This window comes from Myxine glutinosa, chromosome 4, assembly GCF_964187855.1.
Source record: "Myxine glutinosa chromosome 4, kmMyxGlut1.1, whole genome shotgun sequence".
Taxonomy (NCBI): Eukaryota; Metazoa; Chordata; class Myxini; order Myxiniformes; family Myxinidae; genus Myxine; species Myxine glutinosa.
The window spans coordinates 86,803,033-86,829,411 of NC_136264.1; the positions used below are offsets into that span (position 1 = coordinate 86,803,033).

Sequence of the window (26,379 nt, forward strand, 5' to 3'; positions counted from 1 at the left end):
AGTAGTCAATCTTCTACGGCCGCGAGTAAAAGCTGAATTATAGTAGTCAAATCTTCTACGGCCGTGAGTAAAAGCTGAAATATAGTAGTCAATCTTCTACGGCCACGAGTAAAAGCTGAATTATAGTAGTAAATTCATTCAAAAAGAACCAAAAAATGTCGGGTCGGGCCCCGGGAAGGTTATAGACTAGGTCAGTCGAGGCCGCTTTAGCCGGGCTGGGCCCATTTCGCAATTAAAAGCTGAGCTGAATTATAGCAGTCAATCTTCTACGGCCCACGAGTAAAAGCTGATTATAGTAGTCAATCTTCTACGGCCGTGAGTAAAAGCTGAAATATAGTAGTCAATCTTCTACGGCCGCGAGTAAAGCTGAATTATAGTAGTCAATCTTCTACGGCCACGACTAAAAGCTGAATTATAGTAGTCAATCTTCTACGGCCGTGAGGAAAAGCTGAATTATAGTAGTCAATCTTCTACGGCCACGAGTAAAAGCTGAATTATAGTAGTCAATCTTCTACGGCCACGAGTAAAAGCTGAATTATAGTAGTCAATCTTCTACGGCCGCGAGTAAAAGCTGAATTATAGAAGTCAATCTTCTACGGCCGCGAGTAAAGCTGAATTATAGTAGTCAATCTTCTACGCCACGAGTAAAAGCTGAATTATAGTAGTAAATTCATTCAAAAAGAACCAAAAATGTCGGGTCGGGCCCCGGGAAGGTTATAGGCTCGGTGGCGAGGCCAGTCGAGGCCGCTTCGGCCGGGCTGGGCCCATTTCCTCTCCTCTAAAAATATATCAGTTTAAGCTGGATATATATATATATATATATATATATATATATATATATATATATATATATATATATATATATATATATTATATATATATATATATATATATATATATATATATATATATATATATACAGTGGGGAGAACAAGTATTTGATACACTGCCGATTTTGCAGGTTTTCCCACTTACAAAGCACGTAGAGGTCTGTAATGTTTATCATAGGTACACTTCAACTGTGAAAGACGGAATCTAAAACAAAAATCCTGAAAATCACATTGTATGATTTTTAAGTAATTAATTTGCATTTTATTGCATGAAATAAGTATTTGATACATCAGAAAAACAGAACTTAATATTTGGTACAGAAACCATTGTTTGCAATTACAGAGATCAGACGTTTCCTGTAGTTCTTAACCAGGTTTGCACACACTGCAGCAGGGATTTTGGCCCACTCCTCCATACAGATCTTCACCAGATCCTTCAGGTTTCGGGGCTGTCGCTGCGCAACACAGACTTTCAGCTCCCTCCAAAGATTTTCTATTGGGTTCAGGTCTGGAGACTGGCTAGGCCACTCCAGGACCTTGAGATGCTTCTTACGGAGCCACTCCTTAGTTGCCCTGGCTGTGTGTTTCGGGTCGTTGTCATGCTGGAAGACCCAGCCACGCCCCATCTTCAATGCTCTTATTGAGGGAAGGAGATTGTTGGCCAAGATCTCGCGATACATGGCCCCATCCATCCTCCCCTCAATACGGTGCAGTCGTCCTGTCCCCTTTGCAGAAAAGCATCCCCAAAGAATGATGTTTCCACCTCCATGCTTCACGGTTGGGATGGTGTTCTTGGGGTTGTACTCATCCTTCTCCTTCCTCCAAACACGGCGAGTGGAGTTTAAACCAAAAAGCTCTATTTTGGTCTCATCAGACCACATGACCTTCTCCCATTCCTCCTCTGGATCATCCAGATGGTCATTGGCAAACTTCAGACGGGCCTGGACATGCGCTGGCTTGAGCAGAGGGACCTTGCGTGCGCTGCAGGATTTTAATCCATGACGGCGTAGTGTGTTACTTATGGTTTTCTTTGATACTGTGGTCCCAGCTCTCTTCAGGTCATTGACCAGGTCCTGCCGTGTAGTTCTGGGCTGATCCCTCACCTTTCTCATGATCATTGAGGCTCCACGAGGTGAGATCTTGCATGGAGCCCCAGACCGAGGGAGATTGACTGTCATCCTGAACTTCTTCCATTTTCTAATAATTGCGCCAACAGTTGTTGCCTTCTCACCAAGCTGCTTGCCTATTGTCCTGTAGCCCATCCCAGCCTTGTGCAAGTCTACAAATTTGTCCCTGATGTCCTTAGACAGCTCTCTGGTCTTGCCCATTGTGGAGAGGTTGGAGTCTGATTGATTGAGTGTGGGCAGGTGTCTTTTATGCAGATAACGAGTTCAAACAGGTGCAGTTAATACAGGTAATGAGTGGAGAATGGGAGGGCTTCTTAAAGAAAAAACTAACAGGTCTGTGAGAGCCGGAATTCTTACTGGTTGGTAGGTGATCAAATACTTATTTCATGCAATAAAATGCAAATTAATTACTTAAAAATCATACAATGTGATTTTCAGGATTTTTGTTTTAGATTCCGTCTTTCACAGTTGAAGTGTACCTATGATAAAAATTACAGACCTTTACGTGCTTTGTAAGTGGGAAAACCTGCAACATCGGCAGTGTATCAAATACTTGTTCTCCCCACTGTATATATATATATACATACATACATATGTATATATATATACATACATACATATGTATACATAAGTTCAAAACACACCTGGTCACAAGTGTGCCGCACTGACCGGGTCCTCAGTCGAGGTCCTCAGCATCATCCCGTTTCGGCCCTTCAACCTCGATACAGTCAGCTAAGGTGGGCCAGCAGGGGCACGTACACATCCACATGCAGCAACTGCATCTGGATGCGTACATACCCCCACCCCCAGCCAGTGCGAACAACAACAACAACAACAACAACTACAACTACAACAACAACAACACCACCTCCACATCCAGAATCCACAGCACCAAACAAACATGGTGGAACACTCAAACACCCACCTTTATACCCTTCACCACTCACCAACAAAACACACCAGATCATTCATACACACACATACACACCCATACACACCCATACACACACATACATACATACAGAACACCAACCAAACAACCACCTACACTTACATCATACACCACTCAACACCCAAAAACACACACTCATGCAAAAATTAATTCATGCAAAAACACACACCCTCACCCACTCACTCATATACACAAAATAAGAAGTAATAATGGTAACAAAAAATATATACATATATATATACGTATATATGTATATAGACTATATACATATATATATATATATGTATACTATATACATATATACTATATACATATATATACATATTGTTGGGGATTTGGGAATTGTGTGTGTAATTTGATGTAAATTTTCCCTTTTTGTATGCTGTAAATCCTGTAAATATCACCCTCCAAGTATCAAAGATCAAAGGTCGTCTGTAGTTAGGCCATCGCATACACGTAGCAAATCTATGATTTCCCTCATTAGTTATGTCCTTATTCTATGTAGTTGAAGGCTCTGTTTTCCACTAGTTCATTACGTTGCATCAATTAAATAAGACAGGTCCCTCCGACACCCCATGGCATCTTCCAAGTGCCAGGTTTGCCAGGTTTGCTGCATTTTCATCTCCTTTAGCCACTTTGCTGCATTTTCATCTCCTTTATCCACTTTGCTGCATTTCATCCCCCGTCCACTTTTTTTGCTGCATTTGACTCCATTACGCACGAGGTAACCTCGGAGAAGAAAGGCGTGTCTCCACCTCGTCATAGAGGGGAGGAGTGAGTCAGCCCCGCTCAACCAACCAAGAACAAGGGGTTGGACTTGGAGAGGGTGTGGAGAGAAACATCGAGGAGCTTCGCAAAGGTTCAAGGGAGGGGATATATAACCCGCGGTGGCACGGCCCCCAAGAGATATATACGTGCGACGATTGTGAGAGCAGCAGGTTGAAGGAGAGAGATACGTGCGACGATCGCGCAGGCAGGAGATTGAGGGAGAAAGACGCGTCAGGCGATTTGGAGAGAAGGGGAGGACCAAAAGAGCCCGAGGCGTGCAGCGACAACCAGCCCCTGCCGCGTGCAACGAGATACGTGTGCCGACGTCGCCCTGCTCGCTCCCAGCCTGAAAAGGACCGGCTTGCTGTGCGCCCTGCCAAGCCTTCCAGCTTGTGGTTCGACCTTCTTCTCCCTCCAGCCAAACCAACCTGCAATTTCCCCATCGTGTGAGTGAGTCTGCCCGTTTGTCCGTCTTTCATGTTGTCTTGGGGTTTATAAGTAAGACTGTTTAATATAAGCTAATCATTGCACTATGTCTCCTGCTCCTTCCATTGCCTTGTAAATCGTATTTCCTTTCCTTTCTGCTTTAGTTGTGTGTAAATAGTAATAAATCCTGTTATTCCCTACTTTGTCTTTTTCTTCTTCATGCTCTTTCGGTCGCTTTAGAGGTTTCCATCATTGCACACCTGTGGCACGATTTGGCCAACGTTTAGGATCGGGTTTAGTATTGTTAATGGCTCGAACTTCGGGTTGCTAAAACCGCTCGGCAATTATAACATCTAAAACCGGGGTTCGAGCGGTACTTGTCTCCCTGTTCTGCGGAGGGACGGATAAAGGTATACGGGATAAACCCTGGACCCATAACCCTGATCCGTTCCATCCTGCGGGAGGGCGTTACAAGTACCAGGACCGGGGAGACGGCCAGCTTAACAGGACAAGGGGCTAATCACCCCTTGCTAACGGGAGAACCGTCCCCCGTATCCGTAACAATATATATAAAAAATCTACATATATATATATATGTATATAGATAGACAGACAGACAAAGATAAATTAATAAATAGACATTTGCACCTTCTTTTCCAGACACAACTATTTTCATTCTAATTCAAAATTCACTTGAACTATCTGCACCAGCATTTGTTTAGATAGTAAAGGTGATCGTTCAACAATCAGATAAACTGCCATTCTGATGCTGTGCCAGCAGGGGATGATGTATCCGAGGACACTCTGCCCTTTGGCCATCTGTCCATTCTGTATTTATAGGTTGTTTAGCTTAAAAGAGTCCATAATTTTTTCTAAAGAGTAAGACATTGTACATGTGGCCAAAATTTGGATTTTGTACATGAGACACACACATTACATGAGATTAACTATCTATTTCCAAGCTGGAGGAATCTTATATTGGATCTACAGCCAAAGGTTACATACACTGCATCACATGAAGATTTGTGCTCACATTAACGTCTTTGAAAAGGACTCGGTGCTAAGGTGAATTCAAAATCAGCATTGTTTAGATGATAATGGGGATCAGGAAAAATTCCGGAGATAATAGGATTATAAAAAAGCAATCTCTCATCGAGCAACCCAAATAAACAAGCATGTTTCACAGCACGAGCGGCTTTGGAGGAGGCAGGGTGAACTGGAGATGTGGGTGTTGTTGGGAGGAGAGGGAGGCTGAAGGCTTTGTGAGTCACAGCAAGCACTATGGGGCCAGCTCATGAGCTATTTTTAAACTAGAGGAACATTGCCTCTGCCTACACAACCAGATGGCAGGCACGGAAATCCGACTCAACAGCTTTACTCTTACCGGGGTTATTTTCAAACCAATGTAAATTGAACGGATTTGTTCAGCGACACCTCGGCTTTGCCATGAACACTCGGATGGCGATTAATTGGGACATGTTACAAAAAGATTTTCATACCACGCAGATCATTTCACAATGGTGCTTTCATATCGACTAAAGCAGACATCTATGATAACATTAAGCAATGCCAATTAGTTCAATCAAATAGATATCTCGGTATGGTTTATCAATGGCGCACTACTGCATTCGTTAGAATGAGCAAGGAATGATATCGACTTGATTGCTACAAATACATTGTGACCGTTTATTCACACAAATTAGACAAGTGAACACATTTCAGGTTTAAAATTGTAACTGATGATGATGATGAACACTCCTTTTTGCATCTTCAGATACATAAGGCTGCCGAAACAGTTTCTTAGGCTATTGGGCACAATCCTGGATGGGTCGTCACTCCGACGCAGGATACGAAAAATGGCTCATTCTTCCCAGTAAGCTGGAATTAATTTTGCCAACCTCAGAAGAATGACCGGCTGAGTCAACCCACCTTGTGTTAATTCAACGGCATGACAGGGGCTTGAACTCAGGACCTGGCAATCTTAAGCCAACCACCTTAAACGTTACACCAACACCAGGCTAAAAAAATTGTAACTGCTTGAAGAGAAATCGTCTCATTCAACATTTCTCTTTCTACATAAAGCATATTCGAAGATGATATTTGATGATGAAATGAACTGTATTATGAAACTAATGAAAATGTTCGAAATGGACAATGGGCAAGCAGGTGGTTAAAAAAAACAAAACGGAATAATTACCTGCACCACCAAAATTGGACCAAGGTTGTGTTTTCACCCCTGTTTGTTTGTCTGTGAGCAGGATATCTCAAATAGTTGGGGACGGATTCGGATAAAACTTGGTCAACAGGTTGGGTTTGGCACAAGGACAAATTGATTTGATTTTGGTGTAGATCCGTATCCGGATACCATAATATATTATGTGATTCTTCACCATTTAGCAATCGGTCTAAAAACGATATATAACACGATATCTCAAAAAATGATTGATGGATTCGGACGAAACTTGGTAGAAAGGTTGGGTGTGCGACAAGGAAAAATTGATTCGATTTTGGTGAAGATCTGTATTTGGATGCAGATACTATAATTTTTTTAATTACAAAGTGATTCTTCAATATCGAGAAATAGGGACAAAACGATATATACTGTATCATGACATTTCAAAAATTCGTGGATGTGTTACGACAAAACTTGGTGGATGAGTTGGATCGGAGACAAGAACAAGGCGATTCGATTTTGGTTCAGGTCCGAATCCAGGTCCGGCCTATCGGTGGGATACAAAGCGTAAACTGTTCAACCTGGTGGAGGTATACGCTCTACCGAGTGCCGTTCTAGTTACCCTAGCTCGCGAAGCGAAAAGCGGGGTTAAGCATTCGGTTACGTACGTGTGCCGTATGCTGTACGTGTGTGTGCCGTACGTGTCTGCATTTTAAAAATTCATTTTCTCGGCAACCGTTGGTCCGATTGACACGAAATTTTACCACAGAAGCGCCTCCGCCTGTATAATTTTTTTTATTCATAATGATGACGTCATAGGTCACATGGTACGGACGCCATCTTGGAAAAAGTTACACCTCTACATCTCCCAAACCGCTCAATGGAAAAAATTGAAACATGGCTCATTGTCAAGTACTCACCATGTGGAATAACATATGTTGATGATGATGCCATCAGTGCCTTAGTTATGACGTCATAATTCGACAAGTACAACGCTTGATCTGATCAGTATGAATTAAACAAAAATTCCTCTGCAACTGTTAGACCAATGGGCACAAAATTTTCAGAATATGTGCGTCTCCTCCTGTAGAATTTTTAAATGATAATTATAACGTCATAGGTCACGTGGTACAGACGCCATCTTGGAAAAAATCGAAAAAGGTTGCACTTCTATATCCCCAAAACCACTCCATGGAAAAAAAATTGAAACATGGCTCATTGTCAAGTACTCCCCTTGGGGAATAAGATATGTTAATGATGACGTCATGGCTGCCTTCGTTATGACGTCATAATTCCACAAGTACAACACTTATCCTATCATTGTGAATTTTTTTTCTCAGCAACTGTTGGTATGATGGGCACAAAATTTTCACCATAGGAGTGCCTCCTCCTGTAGAATATTTTTATGATAATCGTGACGTCATAGGTCATGTGGTACAGGCGCCATCTTGGAAAAACCGAAAAATGTTGCACCTCTACATCTCCAAAACCGCTGCATGGAAAAAATTGAAACATGGCTCATTGTAAAGAACTCCATATGGGGAATAGGTGTTGTTAACGATGACGTCATTGGTGCCATAATTATGACGTCATAATTCGACAGGGACAACGCTTAGTCTGATCAGTTTGAAATGTATTGAGCGTGATGTATGCAACAATTATATTAGAGAATATAAATTTATGATGCCATCGCTCACGTGGTCTGGCAGCCATATTGGATCAAAGAAAAAAAATGTTCAAAAACAGAAGAGTTGGCTCACAACAAGTTGACTGCGCAGGGTAAGTATTCTATGAATACCATCTAGTTCTCCAAGGATTGTCAAACGATCCCACCTATCTCTTTTGATTGCCAGTCTCTGGAAGAGGTTCAGCAACTTGGACTTCTAGGTGTTATTAAGTGATGTTTTGGGGTTGCTGTGCGGCCTCTGGCACTGGGTGCCTTGAATCTGTGGATCGTATCATGAAATCAGGAGATTACCAAGGCATTTTGGAACGCAATTTTCAACCCAGTGTCAGAAAGCTGGGTCTCCATCGAAGGTCATATGGGTTTTGTTGCAGCAGGACAATGACTCCAAACACACTTCAAAAAGCACCCAGGAATTGTTTAAGACAAAACACTGGACTGTTCTGAAGTGGCCAGCAACGAGTCCAGATCTAAATCCCATTGAACAGCTGTGGGGAGATCTGAAAACAGCAACTGGGAGAAGGCACCCTTCAAATCTGGGAGAACTGGAGCAGTTTGCACAAGAAGAGTGGGCCAAACTGCCAGTAGAGAGGTGGAGGAAGCTCATTCATGGCTATCGGAAGCGCTTAACTGCAGTTATTTTGTCCAAAGGCTGTGCTACCAAATATTATGTCTTGGGTGTTAATAATTTTGTCAATGCCATTTCTTTTTATTTTCTGAATTAAAAGGATATATTAAGTTCTGAATCAAAAACAAAGGTTCTGTAATATTAACAGTGAAATAAAGAATTGTAGAGACCAAATACTTTTGTCAATTTCAATTATTTTTCGAGAAAATTGTGAGTTATTTGAAAAAAGTACAAGGGTGCCAATATTTTTGGCCACGACTAAGTGCTTTGATGTCCAGTCTGTTGTTGTGATACAAGCCAATGCTTTGAAAGCAGGCCTGGGTGCTTGCCTCATGCAAGAAGGTCACCCAGTGGCTTTTGCTCCCATGTCACCAAATGAAGCAGAACAAAGTTGTGGACAAATTTTAAAAATAACATTTGATGATTGTTTTTTCACATGTGAAAAATTCAGTCAGTACGTGTATGGTAAAACTGTGGTCTTTCAAACGGACCAATGAGCCACGTGAGATGATCAGTAAGAAGATTCTCAGCAAAGCTTCACCCGAACTTCAGAGAAGGCTTCTTATACTGTTCTAGTACTCTGTAAACATTGTCGACCGACGCATTGTCATATGCCTACATTTAATATGATTCAGTTGACAAAGACCTGTGGCGGACATAAAGGTCATGATACATGGTGTTACGGATTCGTCACTTCCGTTGTTGTGGTTCTCATCCACTGTAAACATTTTTGGTTCCATGTACTATTATTGTTATCGTTTAAGTGAATTGGAGATAACTGTTTTCAAAAGGTAAAAAAAATTAATGTTTTAAAAAGAAACCGGAAACCGGATCGGGCCCCGGATGAAGAAGAAGAGGAAGAAGTGGAGGAAAAGGAGGCGGAGCGAGTAAGGTGGAGCAGAAGCCGAGCTGCTTCGAGGTCTTGAGCAAACGCTGGCGAACGGGGGTCACGAGTGAACTTTGGGTTTCCTGGTAAAGGGATTCCTGTGACAGAGTTGTTATCGCTGTGACAGATAAACCTGCGTGTCAGGTTTTGCGGTTGATTTCGAAGAGAATCATTGGAGTACCGTTACGTCTCGAGTACGGGCCGGTTGGCCGTTTTGCCTCGCGCCGGATTTCGCATCGCTCCAGGTTCTTCACCTCGCTTCAACCATTTCACCGCATCCAGACGTTAACCTGGTGTGTGTGTGTAACCTGGATTTTGAGTGGGAATTTGCGGTTCGCCGTGTGGGGAGCCGTTGAACATCCATACCCGAAGGTGTGATTTCCCAGTCGCCTCTTGAGGGTACCTTTGCCCATCTTTGGCAGTGTGACTGTCAACCGAGCGGGATTCTGGTCTCGATACAACATCGTTCCGACGATCACTGGAGCGTGGATCGACTTTGGCTTGAAGCCGGGACAGAGACATTGGGAATGTTATTTTCGCTCACTTGGAGCACAGTGAGTTATATTGTATGAAACTGATGGTACCATCATAGGAATGATATATTGGTTGTACAATTGATTAATATTGTTATTGTATTGTTATTCTTGTGTGACCTTAATACAATACATGTTTGTTGGTAACAATTGGTGTGGTTTCACCATTGATCTTTGCCATACAGAATAACACATCTTTCTGCCGTGACTCCTCTCGGGGCTCGGAGGTACACTGTGACCGGGGTTTGGGGAGGAGCACGTAAAAATGGTTTCATCAAAACTCTTTCCATGACTCTAGGGAAGTTATTGGAAATACAGCAGGCCCCATCAGAAGATGACTGTTTCGTGGAGCTGCAGAGACTTGCAAAATACGGTTGTTCCACCTCAAAACAAGGTATGCCCGAGTGCGGTCGCCATTACAGAAGAACTCAAGGCTTGCTTGCCAAAATTCAAGTTCAAGACTATCAATTCAAGACAAACTTTCAAAATTTGAAGTTCAGACAAAAATTCAAAATTCAAGACTTGCCAAAATCAAGACTTTCTGCTCACCTTCACTCTTTCATTCCTCTTTTCTCCTGCTTCTGGAACAAACTCCCTCACTCTCTTCAATCCCACTCCTCCCTCCAGGTCTTTAAAACAGCTGTTCACCACCATCTCTTATTTTCCCCCATCCAAAACCTTGATCTTTTCTACCCCCATTAATTCACCCCAGATCCACTTTTTTGAAATACCGACTTCTTTCCTTGAGGTCCGAGCAGTGTCCATGTGTTTTATACCTCTACCCCACCCACTTCCATGCCTCCACCCCCCAAGCCTTCTCCCTTCCACAGATCTCCTGATGTCCCTGTTCTCTACTGTTGTACTTGTGTGTTTCCCTCTCTCTCCCCATCTTGTCCCGCTCCCTTTATTTTATGTTTTTTTATGTGTCCGTTTTTTTTTTTGTGATTAATGTTAGCTCTTACATGAGTCTCGATCTTGTATACAAAAAAACAAAAAAAGAAGAACGAGGCATCAATATGACTATGACAAATATGACATCAAAAGACGCATCAAATCAGACTGAGGGACTATTGTTTCTAGGTGAATGAATGAATGAATGAATGATCGTTTCAAGACAATTTTCCCCGCAAAAGCGGGGGTTAGCCTTGCGGGCCCCATGACAATCATGGTTCCCTGTTTGAGGCAATGTTTTTTTTATGGCCGGATGCCCTTCCTGACGCCAACCCTTGGTCATGCTCTTACGATGCGCAGGGATACGGTGTACCTATTCTAAATCGGGGTACACACCAGGATCATTCACCCCAGCAAGCTCGTACTCAATTTGCCGACCTCAGAAGGATGACAGGCTGAGTCAACCCCCTGGCGTTAATTCAGCGATCGATCGGGATTCGAACCCAGGATCCTAGGATCCCAAGCCAGCACCCTAACCGCTAAGCCAACACCAGGCTAGGTGACAAACTCATATTTCCAGCCAGAATGAGATTGCCCGTGTCTTACTCCCGTGGAGTAAGGCTGGTTAAAGAAAAATTCCTGTTTATCATCGCCGCCTGCCCCATAAAAGTCATCCACCCCTAAAAAATCTTCTTCTTTTTTATTTTGCTCGCGGAGTCAGTAAAATCCATTCCTGCTCAGTGGAACAGGTTCGAATTTTGTATATGCTCACGTACTGTCTGAGCCAAGTTACATGTGCGCGACAGTTTGACATAAAATGCCGTTTGTTGTTTGCCAAATTCGGCGAACGTCCAGTGTTCTAAAGGCCTGGGTTGGTGATGATAGATACATGAATAAACGGCAACCAACATTCTCTTGGTGTTGAACTCTACTCAACATGTATGAGTGCTATAATAGCAGTAGCTGCTGATTGATAGGTGGATAAACGCGAATGTGGAACTCTAGTCAGTAGCTTCTGATAGATAGATACATCTATGAGTGCTATAATAGCAATAGCTGCTGATAGATAGATACATTTATGAGTGCTATAATAGCAGTAGCTACTGATAGATAGTTGTATAAACGTGAATCAGACATTCTTTTGATGTGGTTAATGTCGTCTTCCATGTCTACCAAACTGCTCAATATGCATGTACTGTGAAGTGATATTTCTTGGTGTGGAACTCCAGTCAAACATCTATGAGTGCTATAATAGCAGTAGCTGCTGATAGATAGATACATCGATGAGTGCTATAATAGCAGTAGCTGCTGATAGATAGATGTATAAATGCGAACCAGACATCCTTTTGATGTGGTTAATGTCCTCTTCCATGTCTGCCGAACTGCTCAATATGCATGTACTGGTACCATGAAGTGATATTTCGTGGCGAGGAATTCTAGTCAAATATGTATGAATGCTATGGCAATAGCTGCTGATAGATACATGTATGGCAACCGGACATTATTCTTAAAAGCCGAAGTTTTGGTCTACCATTGTGTTGTATGTATCAGCAAATATAACACCGTCCACCAAACAGTGATGACTCCATCTACATCTCGCTGTCTGATAATATGGACCAACTTCTATCTACTCATCCCAACTCTCAATTCCTCATATGTGGTGATTTAAATTGTCACCATGCCAGTTGGCTGGGTGTGGGTACCTCTCTCACCAGCCATGGCTCCTCAGCAAAGGACTTCTGCGACTCACTGGGACTGACACAATGTATCAATTTCCCGACCCAGATCTCAGTCATCGGAGCATCTTCTCTTCTGGACTTGGTTATGACTAACTTCCCTGAAAATGTCTGATGCTCTTCTTCTGCTCCAATCGGCTCATCTGATCATGTGCTTGTTAAAGTGGACATCTCTCTTACCATTCTCAGGGAGCCTGCTCAGCGTCGACGAGTCTGGCATTTCACTCAGGCCAACTGGCACGGTCTTCAAGCAGCCATCAATCATCAGGACTGGTCTCCCATCTCTACCACCTCTGACATCAACTCATCCTGGGAATTCTTCCAAAGTAAATTGCTCTCTCTCATGCACAGATTTATCCCATCTCGTCTTCAGTTGTCATACCCTTCCTCCCGTCCCTGGTACACGGAATCTTGTGGTGAGGCTGTTGCCCAGAAACAACTTGCCTTCGTCTCCTGGAAAGCAAATCCAACGGAAGGAAATCTCATTTCCTGTCACAAAGCCCGAAACAAGTGTGTGTCCACCCTCAGGAGAGCCAGGAAACAATATCTCTCCGTTCTCAAGACAGAACTCTCTTATCTATCTCCCTCTTCCAAATCCTGGTGGCGTCTGGTCAAATCTGTTTCTGGTGTTTGTTCCCCCTCCATCCCCTCCCTTACCTCAAATGGCGACACAGCTGACTCCGTACGTGAAAAAGCTGAATGCCTCAACTCTGTGTTTGCCTCTAAATCTTGTGTCCCAAACCCATCCCTCTCTGTACCCACCGTACCCAGTCGTACCCAGCTGCTCCTGGACTCCGTGTCCTTTCCTCCTGACAAGGTGGAAAAGTTTCTGTCAACCCTCGACTCTGATTCTGCAACTGGACATGACGGCATCAGCCCACGGGTCCTACAATCCTGTTCTTCCGCTCTTTCACTCCCTCTCTCTGTTCTCTTCACCCTCTCTTTTGCTCAAGGTCAACTGCCATCTGCTTGGAAATCAGCCAACATCACCGCTTTACACAAAAAAGGTGCAAAAACAGATCCTAGCAATGACAGACCAATCAGCCTTCTCCCAATTATCAGCAAAGTCATGGAATCCATTATTGCTTCGGATATGAAATCTTTCCTCTTCTCCAATGGCTTGATCTCTGATCATCAATTTGGTTTCAGACCAGGTCACTCGATTCTGGACATGCTGCTTCTGCTGTCTCAACAATGGATGGAGGTCCTCAATGTCAAACAGGAAATTAGAGCTGTCTCCCTCGACATATCACGTGCCTTCGATACAGTCTGGCACCCCGCTCCGCTCACCAAACTCTCCTCCTTTGGTATCCATGGAAATCTCCATGCATGGCTGGCGGACGTCCTCTCTAGTCGTAGTCAACGTGTGGCCCTGAATGGGGTTCTCCAATCTCCTCTTCCTGTTCAGGCTGGAGTTCCCCAAGGCAGTGTTCTGGGCCCTGTGCTTTTTCTGGTCTTCATCAATGATCTCTCTGACTCTCTTGAAAATCCTCTCTATCTCTTTGCTGATGACTCCACTCTCTGCCGCTCCATTCCTCATCCCTCAGATCGGCAGTCTGCAGCCTCCTCACTCTTTGCAGACCTGGACAAAATCACAGACTGGGCAAACAAGTGGAACATGTCTTTCAATCCTGACAAATCTCACACTCTTACGATGTCTCTCCGAAAAGACCGACTGGACAACCCTCCCATCTACTTTCTGAATAATCCTTTCCAAGAAGTTCTGTCATTCAAGCTTTTGGGTCTCACTATCTGCCATGATCTTTCCTGGGAAGACCACATTTCCAAGCTGGCCTCCAAAGCCAGTCGTCGACTGGGCATCCTCCGTAGTGCGAAGTCCTTCCTTGGCACACCTGAGCTCCTCACCACATACAAGGCTTTCATCCGCAGCTCAATGGAGTACTGCTCTCCCATCTGGGCTGGTGCTCCTGCCTCACAACTAGCTCGTCTTCACGCTGTTGAAACCAAAGCGTTCAGAATCATTGGAATCTCCCACGATGACGCTATCTCCGAGGGCCTTTCACTTACTCACCGCAGGCAGGTTGGTGGTCTTTCCGTCTTCTACTGACTCCTCTCCGGCCTAGCCCCTCCAGCCCTGTCTGTGCTCTGTCACCCAAATATTCCTACAGGTCGCACAAAATCTGCCTGCAACCCTCTTATGGTTAAACTGCCAAAATCAAGACTCTCTGCTCACCTTCACTCCTTCATTCCTCTTTTCTCCCGCCTCTGGAACAAGCTCCCTCACTCTCTTCAATCCCACTCCTCCCTCCAGGTCTTTAAAATAGCTGTGCACCACCATCTCTTATCTTCCCCAATCCAAAACCTTGATCTTTTCTACCCCCGCTAATTTCACCCCAAATCCCCTTTTTTGAAATACCAACTGCTTTCCTGGAAGTCCTTGGTGTCCTTGCATTTTATACCTATCCTGCCTCCCCCCAAGCCCTCTCCCTCCCACACATCTCCCGATGTCCCTGCTCTCAAATGTTGTGTTTGTGTGTTTCCTCCCCTTCTCTCCCCATCTTGTCTGCCGCTCCCCTTTTTATATACTTTGTTTGCTTGTTTGTTTGTTTGATAAATGTTAGCTCTTTCACGAGCCTCGATTCTGTATACAAAAAAAAATAAAAAAAATTTGTTTTTAAAAAAGTAAACAGAACTCAATGTGACATAGGTTTCATTATTTTCTTTAATTGAATCGTATCAGTGCATACATACGAAGGTTTACTAGTTTAGAAATCATAACATGATTCATCATGTATGTCCGATCAAGTATATTTAACAACAACAACACAACATGCATTTTAAAGGCCATTTTCCCTGCTAGAGCGGGGGTTAGCCTTGCGGTCCCCATGACAATCTTCTCCATTTTGCCCTATTTTCTGCATCTCTCCTTGTTAACCCCCTTGCCCGCATTTCTTCTTCCACCATCTTTAGCCAAGTCTTTCTCGGTCTTCCCCGTCCTCTGCTTCCTTCTACATTCATTTCCACCACTCTTCTCAACCAGTCACTTTCATCCTTCCTCAACACATGACCAAACCATCTCAATCTGTTCCTCTTCACAGCATCAATCACAGGCTCTATTCCCATCATCTTTCGCAATTCATCATTTGTCTTCCTCTCTCTCAACGATACTCCGCACATCCGTCAAACCATTCGCATTTCCACCCTTTCCAACCTTCATTGCTGCTCTACGTTCATTACCCATGTCTCGCTCCCATAAATCATAACACTTCTCACACATGCAGCATACACCTTTCCCTTCAGCTTCAACGACATTCCCCTCATCATCAGCACGCCACTCAGTTCCCGAAACTTCTTCCATGCACATCTCACTCGAGCAACCGTTGCCGAGTCTGATCCACCTTCTCCATTCAGCATGTCTCCGAGGTAGCAAAATGTTTTCACACCTTCCAGCTTCACGCCGTCTCCAAGATCCAACTCAACATTTCCTCCATCTGCAGCTCCCTCTGTGCACACCTTACATTTGAATGTAGCTGCCACACTGGTTAAGGACCCTCTCAGACCACTACATTTTTGATGAACCCACTCAGCGCACATTGTACATTGAATGGAGTTCACTCCGACACCCTTCCTACACACAGCACAGGGCCACTTCCCAGTTCTTTCCACCTCACCACATGCTTTAACACTTGCCATCACCTTCGTCTTTCCGATATTCACCTTCAGACCTTTTGTCTCCATACATTCCTTCCACATGTTCATCTTTTCCTTCAGTCCATCCATACTTTCCGCAATCAACACCAGATCATCTGCATACAACAACTCCCACGGTAAACCCTCCTTTACGTTCTGAGCCAGCACCTCCATCACAGCTACAAATAGTAGTGGACTTAGTACCGACCCCTGATGCACTCCCACCTTCACCTCAAACTCACCACTGTTCCCGTCCTTCGTCCTTACAGCTGTGCGCGCTCTTTTGTACATTGCCATCACTACTCTGATCAACCATTCCTCCACTCCTAACTTCCTCAATGCCCATGTCAATACTTTGCGTGGTATCCTATCGAATGCTTTCTCCAGATCAACAAACCCGAGAAACAACTTCTTCCTCTTCTCCATATACTTCTCCTGCAAATGCCTCACAATGAAAAGCACGTCTGTCGTTCCTCTTCCTGGCATGAATCCAAACTGCATTTCGTCGATCTTCACGTTCTTCCTTATCCTCCTCTCCAACACCCTTTCCAATACCTTCATTCCATGCTCCAATAACTTTATCGCTCGGTACGAGCCACACTCCAGAGGGTCACCTTTCCCCTTGTATAGAGGGACGAGGGTACTCAGTTCCCAATCCACTGGAATGCGGCCTTCTTTCACCACCAGATTACAGATCTCTGTCATTCTCTTCACACCCCAACTTCCTGCTGCCTTCAACATATCTCCCACAACTCCCGTCGGCCCTCCCACTTTTCTACCCTTCATTGCTTTTATCGCTTCCTCAACTTCCTTCTCAGTTATCTTCTCTGCCGGTCCTAAAACTGGGTTACTCTCTTTGTTGCCATCCCATTCATTCTCTGTATTCAACAGCATTTCCATATATCTTTTCCATCTTCCTTTAATTCCATCTGGGTCGACAACGATTTGTCCCACTTCATCCTTCAAGCAACTCACCCCCATCACATCACACCTCTCTTTCGCTATCTGCTTTGCAATCCTGAATACTGCTTTCTGACCCTCTTCCGAATCCAAGCGTTCTCCGAACATTTTCCTACATGCCTCCTGCGCCTTTGCTACCTCTTTCTTTGCAGCCTTCCTGGCTGCCTTATAACTTTCATGCTCTGCTGTTTCTGCTCCCGTACCCTTCGCCTTCTGCCACTCCTTGAACTTCTTCCTTTTCTCGTCAATCCTCTTTCCAACTTCATCATCCCACCACCATGTTTCCGAGTGCCTCGGTGGTCCTTTTGTCCATCCACATACCTCACCAACGACTCCCAACAGACTAGCTTTCATCGACATACAACCACTTTCAAGCTCAACCACATCATCCTCGACCTTACTCAGCCTCTCTTTTAAAGCCTCCCTTACTGTCACCTCTTTCAACCTCCACACCTTCATTCTCGGTTGGTACTTCACCCGCCGAGCTCTCCTCGCACCTTTCACCCTTACGTCGCAGACAACCAAGTGGTGCTGTGAAACAGCCTCCTCCCCCGGGATCACCTTTGTGTCCCGGAGGTGCCCCCTATCTCGCCTACGCACCATCAGGTGGTCAACGGTTGTCGTCGACCCACCTGACGTGTATGTAACAAGCTTATTATCCTCTTTCTGGAACTGAGTATTACAAATCAACAAATCAGCTCCATCAGCAAACTCCAAAATCCTTTCACGTTCTCCATTTCTCACACCATATCCGTAACCCCCATGAACTCCGTCAAAACCATCCATACTCCTTCCCACGTGTCCATTTAGGTCTCCTCCTACCACAACAACTTCCTCATCTTTCACGTTTTCCATCAGCTTCTCTATCGCACACCAGAACTTGTCCTTCTCTTCATCGCTTCGACCAACCTGCGGAGCATATCCCGAGATGACGTTCACCAAGAGCTTTCCAATCATCATTTTCACCATCATCAACCTATCACTCACTCTCGTCACACTCACCACACTGTCTACAAACTCTTCAGAAAACAGGACACCAACACCATTCACGCCCTCCAGGCACCCTTGCCACACAAACTTGTATTTCTGTCCCTGCCTACCCTTCACCATTCTCACACCACTTCCCTTCCATCTCGTCTCTTGCACACAACATATGTCCACTCTTCTTCTGACCAATACTTCCACCACTTCTCCTGATCTCCCTGTCATTGTCCCTACATTCCATGTCCCAAACCTCAGAAACCGATCTCCACTTCGGGCTGTACCCTGCCCATATGTACTTGTAATTGTCATGGTTCCCTTTTTGAGGCAATGTTTTTATGGCCGGATGCCCTTCCTGACGCCAACCCTCTTAGTCGTCTTTTACGACACGCAGGGATACGGTGTACCTATTCTTATCAGGGTACACACCGGGAAACGTTTAAAACATGGAAATTCTGGGGGGTGGGGGGGGGGGCAGCGTCAAGGGAAAGATAAAATGAAAATAAACCCCTTCAGCCGGCACTTAGCTTGGCGCCCCAAAGAGTACTTTCAGGGGCTTGGCGGCTGTTGAAACTGGGGTAGCCACTCATGCGGGAAGTGGTCCAAAATGGCGGTGTAGACCACCGCGCGTCGAAGACACAAGCGTGAGGCGAGCAGATTAGACGGCCTCCTTTCGATTCTCTACCGTCAAGTCCAATGCGGCCTTCAGCTTCCAAGAGCCCAGCAGTTGTCCAAAACCTCGTGTGGGGAAATGTGGTATCTGTCCGTCGTCTTGTCCACCGTCCACACGTGGCTCCAAGCTCCGGCGCGAGGAAGCCCTCCGTCCGCCCGCACGCTTCGCCAGGCCCCGATGCTTTATACGACTTGCTTTATACGCATTGTTAAAAGTAAATAATGACAGATGTTTTCTTTCACAATCTTGCGAGATTTCCAGAACTCCTCGGCGTCAAGGGAGAGATAAAATGAAAATAAACCCCTTCAGCCGGCACTTAGCTTGGCGTCCCAAAGAGTACTTTCAGGAGCTTGGCGGCTGTTGAAACTGGGTTAGCCACTCATGCGGAAAGTGGTCCAAAATGGCGGTGTCGAACACCGCGCGTCGAAGACACAACAAGCGTGAGGCGAGCAGATTAGACGGCCTCCTTTCGATTCTCTACCGTCAAGCCCAATGCGGCCTTCAGCTTCCAAGAGCCCAGCAGTTGTCCAAAACCTCGTGTGGGTTAATCGAGATCAACGTTCGTATCTTTCCGGAGCCATACAATACATGATCAAGTATATTTAAGAAAAAAACATATTGTGCGTTGAATAATCCATTAAAATTTCACTCTGAAAAAAACAACAAAAAAAACCCCTCCCTCCCTACCCACTTTTTTGAAAAAAAGTGATGATAAACAGGGAAAAATTTTTTAACCAGCCTAAGAGCTTACTCTAGTGGAGCTAAGACACGGGCATGAGAAATAGTCTACTGGCTTGGCATCGCAAAGGACACTGAAAAGACTGGGGCCCACTGTTAGTCAGGTTCAGTATGTCCAGATTTAAAGTTTCGTTGGATTTTTTGGGGGATTTGGAAAACTATATATTTTTGGAAGCTATATTGTATAGTCAGTCAGAAAACCAATGTTGCTATTTGCACAGACTCCTGTATGGCGGCCATCTTGGATTTTCAAAATTGCCGCCGTAGAACTAATTTTTCTCAATATCTCAGCTTCTAAATAACATAGAGCTTTGATTCTAACGGCTAAACATACATTTTCAAGGCCCCCGAATCCAATGGTAACAAGTTCGATAAGCTAGACATGACCATAGAGCTCCTATGTGGCGGCCATCTTGGATTTTTCAAACTGCCCGCCGTAAAATTGATGTTTCTCAGGATCTCATCTTCTAAATAAGACGGAGCTTTGATTTTTCTAAATCCCAAAAACAATCCAACGAAATCTAAAATCTGGACATGCTGAACCTGACTGTGTTGACTGTAATGAGAAATGCTATTCTAATGCGAGTGTTTTGCCCTTTGTGGGCCTTTGTGGCATACTGCCAAATAACACACAGATACTCCTAATGTTCATGAGAACTTAAAATCTGTTTACGGGTGGACAAGCTACTAAAGTAATAAGTTTGATCCCCAGGGTACAGCTGAGGAAAATAATTAGTTTACAGCGTGTGTTTTTGTATTATTTATATACTGAGCAATATACGAGTTCACTGTGACACCAAGAGCACTGTTCGCTCCAGATGGGACAATTCTTCCATGCACTGACAAGTCGAAGTTAATTCATCTCCTCGACAAGTTAGCAAGAGCAGAAATTCACCCCGAAGATCAGCAGCAGACACCAGCTGCAAGTGTTCTACAAGAAGATCCAATGGACACAAGAACTATGGCATCCACATCTAGTAAACCTACAAGTCGGAAGATTGCACTGGTGGATGGGATGGTACTTGGGCATAAGCTGACAAAGAAACCAGCCACTGTAGTGAAAGTCAACGATCTGGGTGAATGCTTCAATGACAGACTCATGTCTCTAACAAAAGATTGTGATGAGATCATACTGGTCTTTGACACGTACAAAAACGATTCTCTGAATAGTGCTACCAGGGCTAAAAGAAGGCAAGGAAAGGATGCAGTACAGTATCAAGTCAGAGATGACACCAACATCAAACACATCCCAATGAGCAGATTCCTTTCTCATGACAAAACAAAGGCTGATCTGACTGACTATTTGGCAGCGAAAACTCTTGAATACAACAGTCACTCATCCAAGTTGATCATCACATCTGCTTCAGGGCGTACTAGGAGCAACAGTGACCTGCTCTTCGAGGACAACAACCATAAAGAAGCTGACACCCTGTTGATCCACCCGGCTGTGCTGGCATCCCAGCGAAACTCACATGATGCGCAGTTGGTGTTCTTCTCTCCCGACACAGATGTCTTGGTACTAGTCATAGCAAACTATGACCTACTGCTGAGGAATACATCCATTTCCATGGCCTCTGGAATACTTCAAATAGAGCCACTGTGGACAGCTCTAGGGGTCGAAAGAGCAAAGGCGTTGCCAGCCTTTCATGCTTTCACAGGGGCAGACAACACTGGGAGGTTCTCTCGAATAGGCAAAGCAACCTGGCTGCATGTCTACCTCAAAGCAAGTGAAGATGTCATAGACACCGTGCGAATGCTTTCAGATGCAACTGAAGTGACGGAGGACATGTTGTCCACACTAGCTAACTTTGTATGCGCTGCTTACTCTCCAAATGGCATCCACATCGACAGCATCCCCGAACTACGATGGTATCTCTTTTGCAAACACATGGCAGAAAGTGACAGGCTTCCTCCTAGTCTTGGAGCTCTCAAGCAGCACATCCTTAGAGTCCATATCCAAGCCAGAGTGTGGGGTCAGGCAAGCATTGCTCAACAGGATCCTCAGCTGAATCCCCTGCAAAACGGCTTTTACAAAGACACGGATGGACAAGTGAAACCAACCACAACTGAGGAGCCTCCAGCCCCCAAGGCCATCATTCAAATGGTTAGATGTCAGTGCAAAACAGACTGTTCTTCATCTAGATGTTCCTGCAGAACAAACAACTTGGCTTGTACAGACCTTTGTCAGTGTGACATCCAGTGCCAAAATGATGAGGACTCTCAAGATGTGATGAACGAAAGCGATGATGAGGATGATGATGACTTTACTCAATGATGAATCAAAGCTCTGCGCCCTTTAGAAGGTGAGTTACATCAGTTTTACGGCGGCCAGTTTGAAAAATCCAAGATGGCCGCCACATAGGAGCTCTATGGTCATGTCTAGCTTATCGAACTTGTTACCATTGGATTCGGGGCCCTTGAAAATGTATGTTTAGCCGTTAGAATCAAAGCTCTATGTTATTTAGAAGCTGAGATATTGAGAAAAATTTGTTCTACGGCGGCAATTTTGAAAATCCAAGATGGCCGCCATAAAGGAGTCTGTGCAAATAGCAACATTGGTTTTCTGACTGACTATACAATATAGTTTCCAAAAATATATAGTTTTCCAAATCCCCCAAAAATTCCAACGAAATTACATAGTGAACCTGACTATGTAGCAAATGTGTCCAATATCACAGAAACAACTAAAATGGAGCCTCTTGTGGCAAAAGCTGGGCACTGACCTGTTTGGGTTTCTTGGCTGAAATTATCTGTGCATTGTGGATTATTATTCCAAATTTCCTGAAATATGTCTGTTGAAAGATAAAATGGGTAGTCCTGTCATCATTCGTTTTAAATATCCTGAAATCTGTTTGCGCAAAATGGTATTCCAGATGAATTGATAGCAGATAACATGGCCTATGCTGGTTGTGAGCTGCAACAGTTTGCCAAGGGGTGCGGATATTTAATTGTGACCTCACGTCACTGAAACCCACAGTCTAATGGTATGAGTAAAAGGACCATTGGGACCATCATACAGATGCTGAGAAAAGCAGACGATCCTATCATGTTACTGGAGTACCGCAATATTTCATCGACTGGACTGAAATACTTTCCTGCACAGATGCTACACAATAGAAGGCTATCAATGCAGGTTGTTATGATTCATCCAGTCAAATTAAATCAGTAAATGTTTTCATAAATTCAAAACTTCTGAACTTACAAGTGGGTAGAGCTGACGTTTTGGCAAAATTCAACTTGCCTTGTTCAGGGCAGATGTTGTAGTGAAGAAGTACAAGAATATCTTCTTTTAAAGGTATTCAAAAGTATTCGCGATGAATGAATACTTTTGAATACTTTTTAAAATAAAATAAAATCAAATGAATACTTTTTGAGAAGAAAGCAAAATTAGTGATCCTGGAATGGTAATTAACTTTGACCTTTAAATTTACCTCCTTAATTTTTAATTTTTTATGGGATTTGCAAGGCATCAGGAGGCCTTGGGACTCAGAAGTTGTACAAAGTTTGGTGAAAATAGGCCAATTGGTTTTAGCATCACGGATGATGAAGGTTGTGGTCAAGTCTCATTTAAATTGTGTTTGTAGTTTCGGCGAAGAAAGCAAATATGTATTTTGGGAGTCAAACCTGGACCCACTTTGACCCCCCTAAGACTCTTAATTTTATTTAATGCCGTGAACAAAGTTTAGTCCATCATGGGCTAATACCTCACCTGAACTATGTTTCAGGTGAGCTGAAAATGGCAAAAGAGATGCAATCTCACTGTGTAAAGAAACTTTCCTAAGATCATCATCCTCGACAATCAGAAATCACTGAAGAAAGAATGACTCACATGTTCCCTTCACTGCACAATCGTCAGTATTTGGCTCAATTCCAATGGTGATGTGACCACCTAAGGTGGACAGCAGCAAATTGGGCAATGTAATCTGATCTATGTTTCAGCTCGACTTCCTAATTTCTGGGTGTCTGGGTTGCAAACTATAACCAGATCTTAATGAAGTTGAGTTGCATTTCTGGACGCTGCTTCGGAAGATCACTGAAGATCTTTCATTAACTACACAGCTAAAATTTGCACCGTGATCAACTAATGTAACTATTCACTTGTGTAGCAACACATACAATACCATTCAATAAACCACAGGATAGAAAAGCTCATTTGAGTGACACCTTGGCAGCTCAAATCAACGGCCACATATTCTCAGGGAACAATAATTACTAAAGAGTGTCTCATCTGCAAAAAGCACTGCAGAACAGTTTCAGAATGGCAAAGCTCTTTGATACTCCCACCACCAAGAATTCTAAAATAGCACAACCGTGTCGAATAACAGACACGTAATACATGGTAACGTTCCATAAATGGGGGAAAAGGCTTAATGCATGAGGAGCCAAAGTAACTCACTTTGAGATTGCCAGTGCAGTGACCTCAGCTGGAAGTGAGTTGTCTTTCCTCTCAAATGCCGTGTGCATGGTAAGCTTCGCACACAGAACCATTTGTCTCTCCCAGCAAACATCTGCAATGTCCGGAAAGACCAGATAATGTAAGTTAACAATAACTTAATACGCATTTATCAGATCAAATTATAATCTTCACTTCATAAAAGAACGCACACATACATACGCACATACGCACGCACACACATTTGTCAGAAATTCAAGTGTACAGTTCACAATGGAAATGTGAGGAAATTCAAATGAAATATGTAGTGCTGCAAATACTCAGGATAAACTCGAGCTGAGAAGTTACAGCAGCTTTGAAAGATGTTTAGACATTCAAAAGAATTGCTGAATGTTAACAAGTGCTTGAATGACGAATGAAATGGAAATTGATGAAAGGATCTGAAAGATTTCCCCCGTTAAACTGAAAATACGAGTAAACAAGGAATTCGTGCATACGTGTAAAATAACAACATAACAAAGCAAATGTGCAAGATATTTCAAGTGGCGTTCATGAAAGATGATGAATTAAATACAAAAAAAATGATAGTTTGTAATGTTTTGCAATATTGCAATATTGCGTGCAGCTTTTGCTTTGCAAGGAGCCTCGACTCAGCTCCAAGAGGTCTTATTATTCTCTCGGGCTCCACTCCAGTATTTGCTTGGTACAACAATGACCAATCCTTGTTCCATGATTAGCCCATTGCTATTTTAGTTTCTTTACCTTTTCCATGACGTCACGTGCCCTTGTTTGCGTTCCAACCTATTCGTTTATTTTCCTGTCTGTCCTTGGCTCTGAGCAAACATCTCTCCATGCTTCTTTGTGACACCTGCAGCTTCCTTATAATTTTGGCATTTTAGGGTCCAGGTTTCGACTGCACATGCAGGCAAGTATATATTGGTCGAATATTTTCCTTTTAAGACACAAAAACAGTTTCCCTTTGAGAATTGGATTTAATTTCCCGAAATCACACTTATGCTCTCTTGTTAATTTCGGATATCTGGTTCTCAGTTAAGAATATGAATTTAACCAAAGAGACATAATCAAATAAAAGATCAAACACAGCATTAGAGCCTTTAGGAAGAACCCAAACAGGGAAAGATGGAGTCATCTGGAGGAGCTTAGATAGGATTCAGGTTTCGGAATCTTCTCCTCCACCCTCAATCTCTTATCTTTAGTCAGGGGGTCAAATGCATATTTTGGCCTGACCTGGAAAGTGGTTCCAAAGTTTTTTTCTCAGTGTTTTCATGTTATATAGGTATTGTACTCTATGAAACTGTATGATGGCATTCTCCCATCATTGAGCATTTTCATATAACAGGTTTTATACAATTGCGGCTATCGGGATGCAAAACACTGGTTTTTGGGGGATGGCAAAAATAGAAACACCTTTATATCCTTACAAGCATTCAAGCTAGGGTCTTGATTTTTTGCAGATGGGTGTATCTTGACCATACATATTCGTGGGTCAAAGGTCAAAGTCATATGTCAAGGTCAAAGGTCAAATATCTGGGTCAAACGTGTACAACGCAGCATTGTTTATACACTGTGATATATTTCTCATTATACTGAACCTGTATCCATTGTTATAACGTCTAATGTCTTGCTATAAGATCTCATGAGCTCAATACTGAATGAAGAATTTTTTTATTTTTTTTTGTTGTTGTATACAAGATCGAGGCTCGTGAAAGAGCGAAAAGCGAAAGCGTGAAAGAGCGAAATGCGAGACTACGTAATATTTATTGAGTTCTTTATGATTTTATGTTCAAAGATTACATCAAATCTGGTTACATAAATGATCTGTATATGGTGTACCTATTCATAGGTTACTAAACCACCAAAATTGTACATATTCTGGATTTGGTTTTTAAATCTTTCTTATATCATAAATAGGGATATAGACATTGACCATTTGATGTCCCATGAATTGGCTCCACTGCCAATGGCTCTCTTTGCAGACTCTGATGATATGCGGATATCCACATCTAAATCCATCTTGAAAAGAGATATGAAAATTGAGGTGTCATCAAGAGTAGCCCATGAAGAAATAGAAGTCACTGTCATTGATGGGTGTGCCCTTCTCTGGATACCTGGTTGGCCTGCTGTTGGAAATGTGCAGACTTACATTGATGCCTTCAAGCACAAAATAGCAGACAAGCTCTCCAAATGTGATGTCTATCTAGTCTTTGATAGATACAATGAATTCAGCACCAAAGATTCAACACGATTAGCCAGGGGTACTGGCAGGGTGTATCAGTTGACACTGTTACATATTTATGTGAATGTATGTGAATTACCATTCAGGTCTTT

General features: G+C 43.4%; 1 protein-coding gene across 1 annotated transcript in view; it reads right to left on the minus strand.

The window, feature by feature from the left end:
* The window catches only part of WDFY3 (WD repeat and FYVE domain containing 3), a 303,904-nt gene that overhangs the window by 16,628 nt on the left and 260,897 nt on the right, over positions 1-26,379 (minus strand). The window contains exon 39 of the mRNA XM_078775265.1: positions 24,034-24,187. Within this exon, the coding sequence (XP_078631391.1) occupies positions 24,034-24,187 (154 nt within the window). The remainder of the gene's footprint in view (positions 1-24,033; positions 24,188-26,379) is intronic.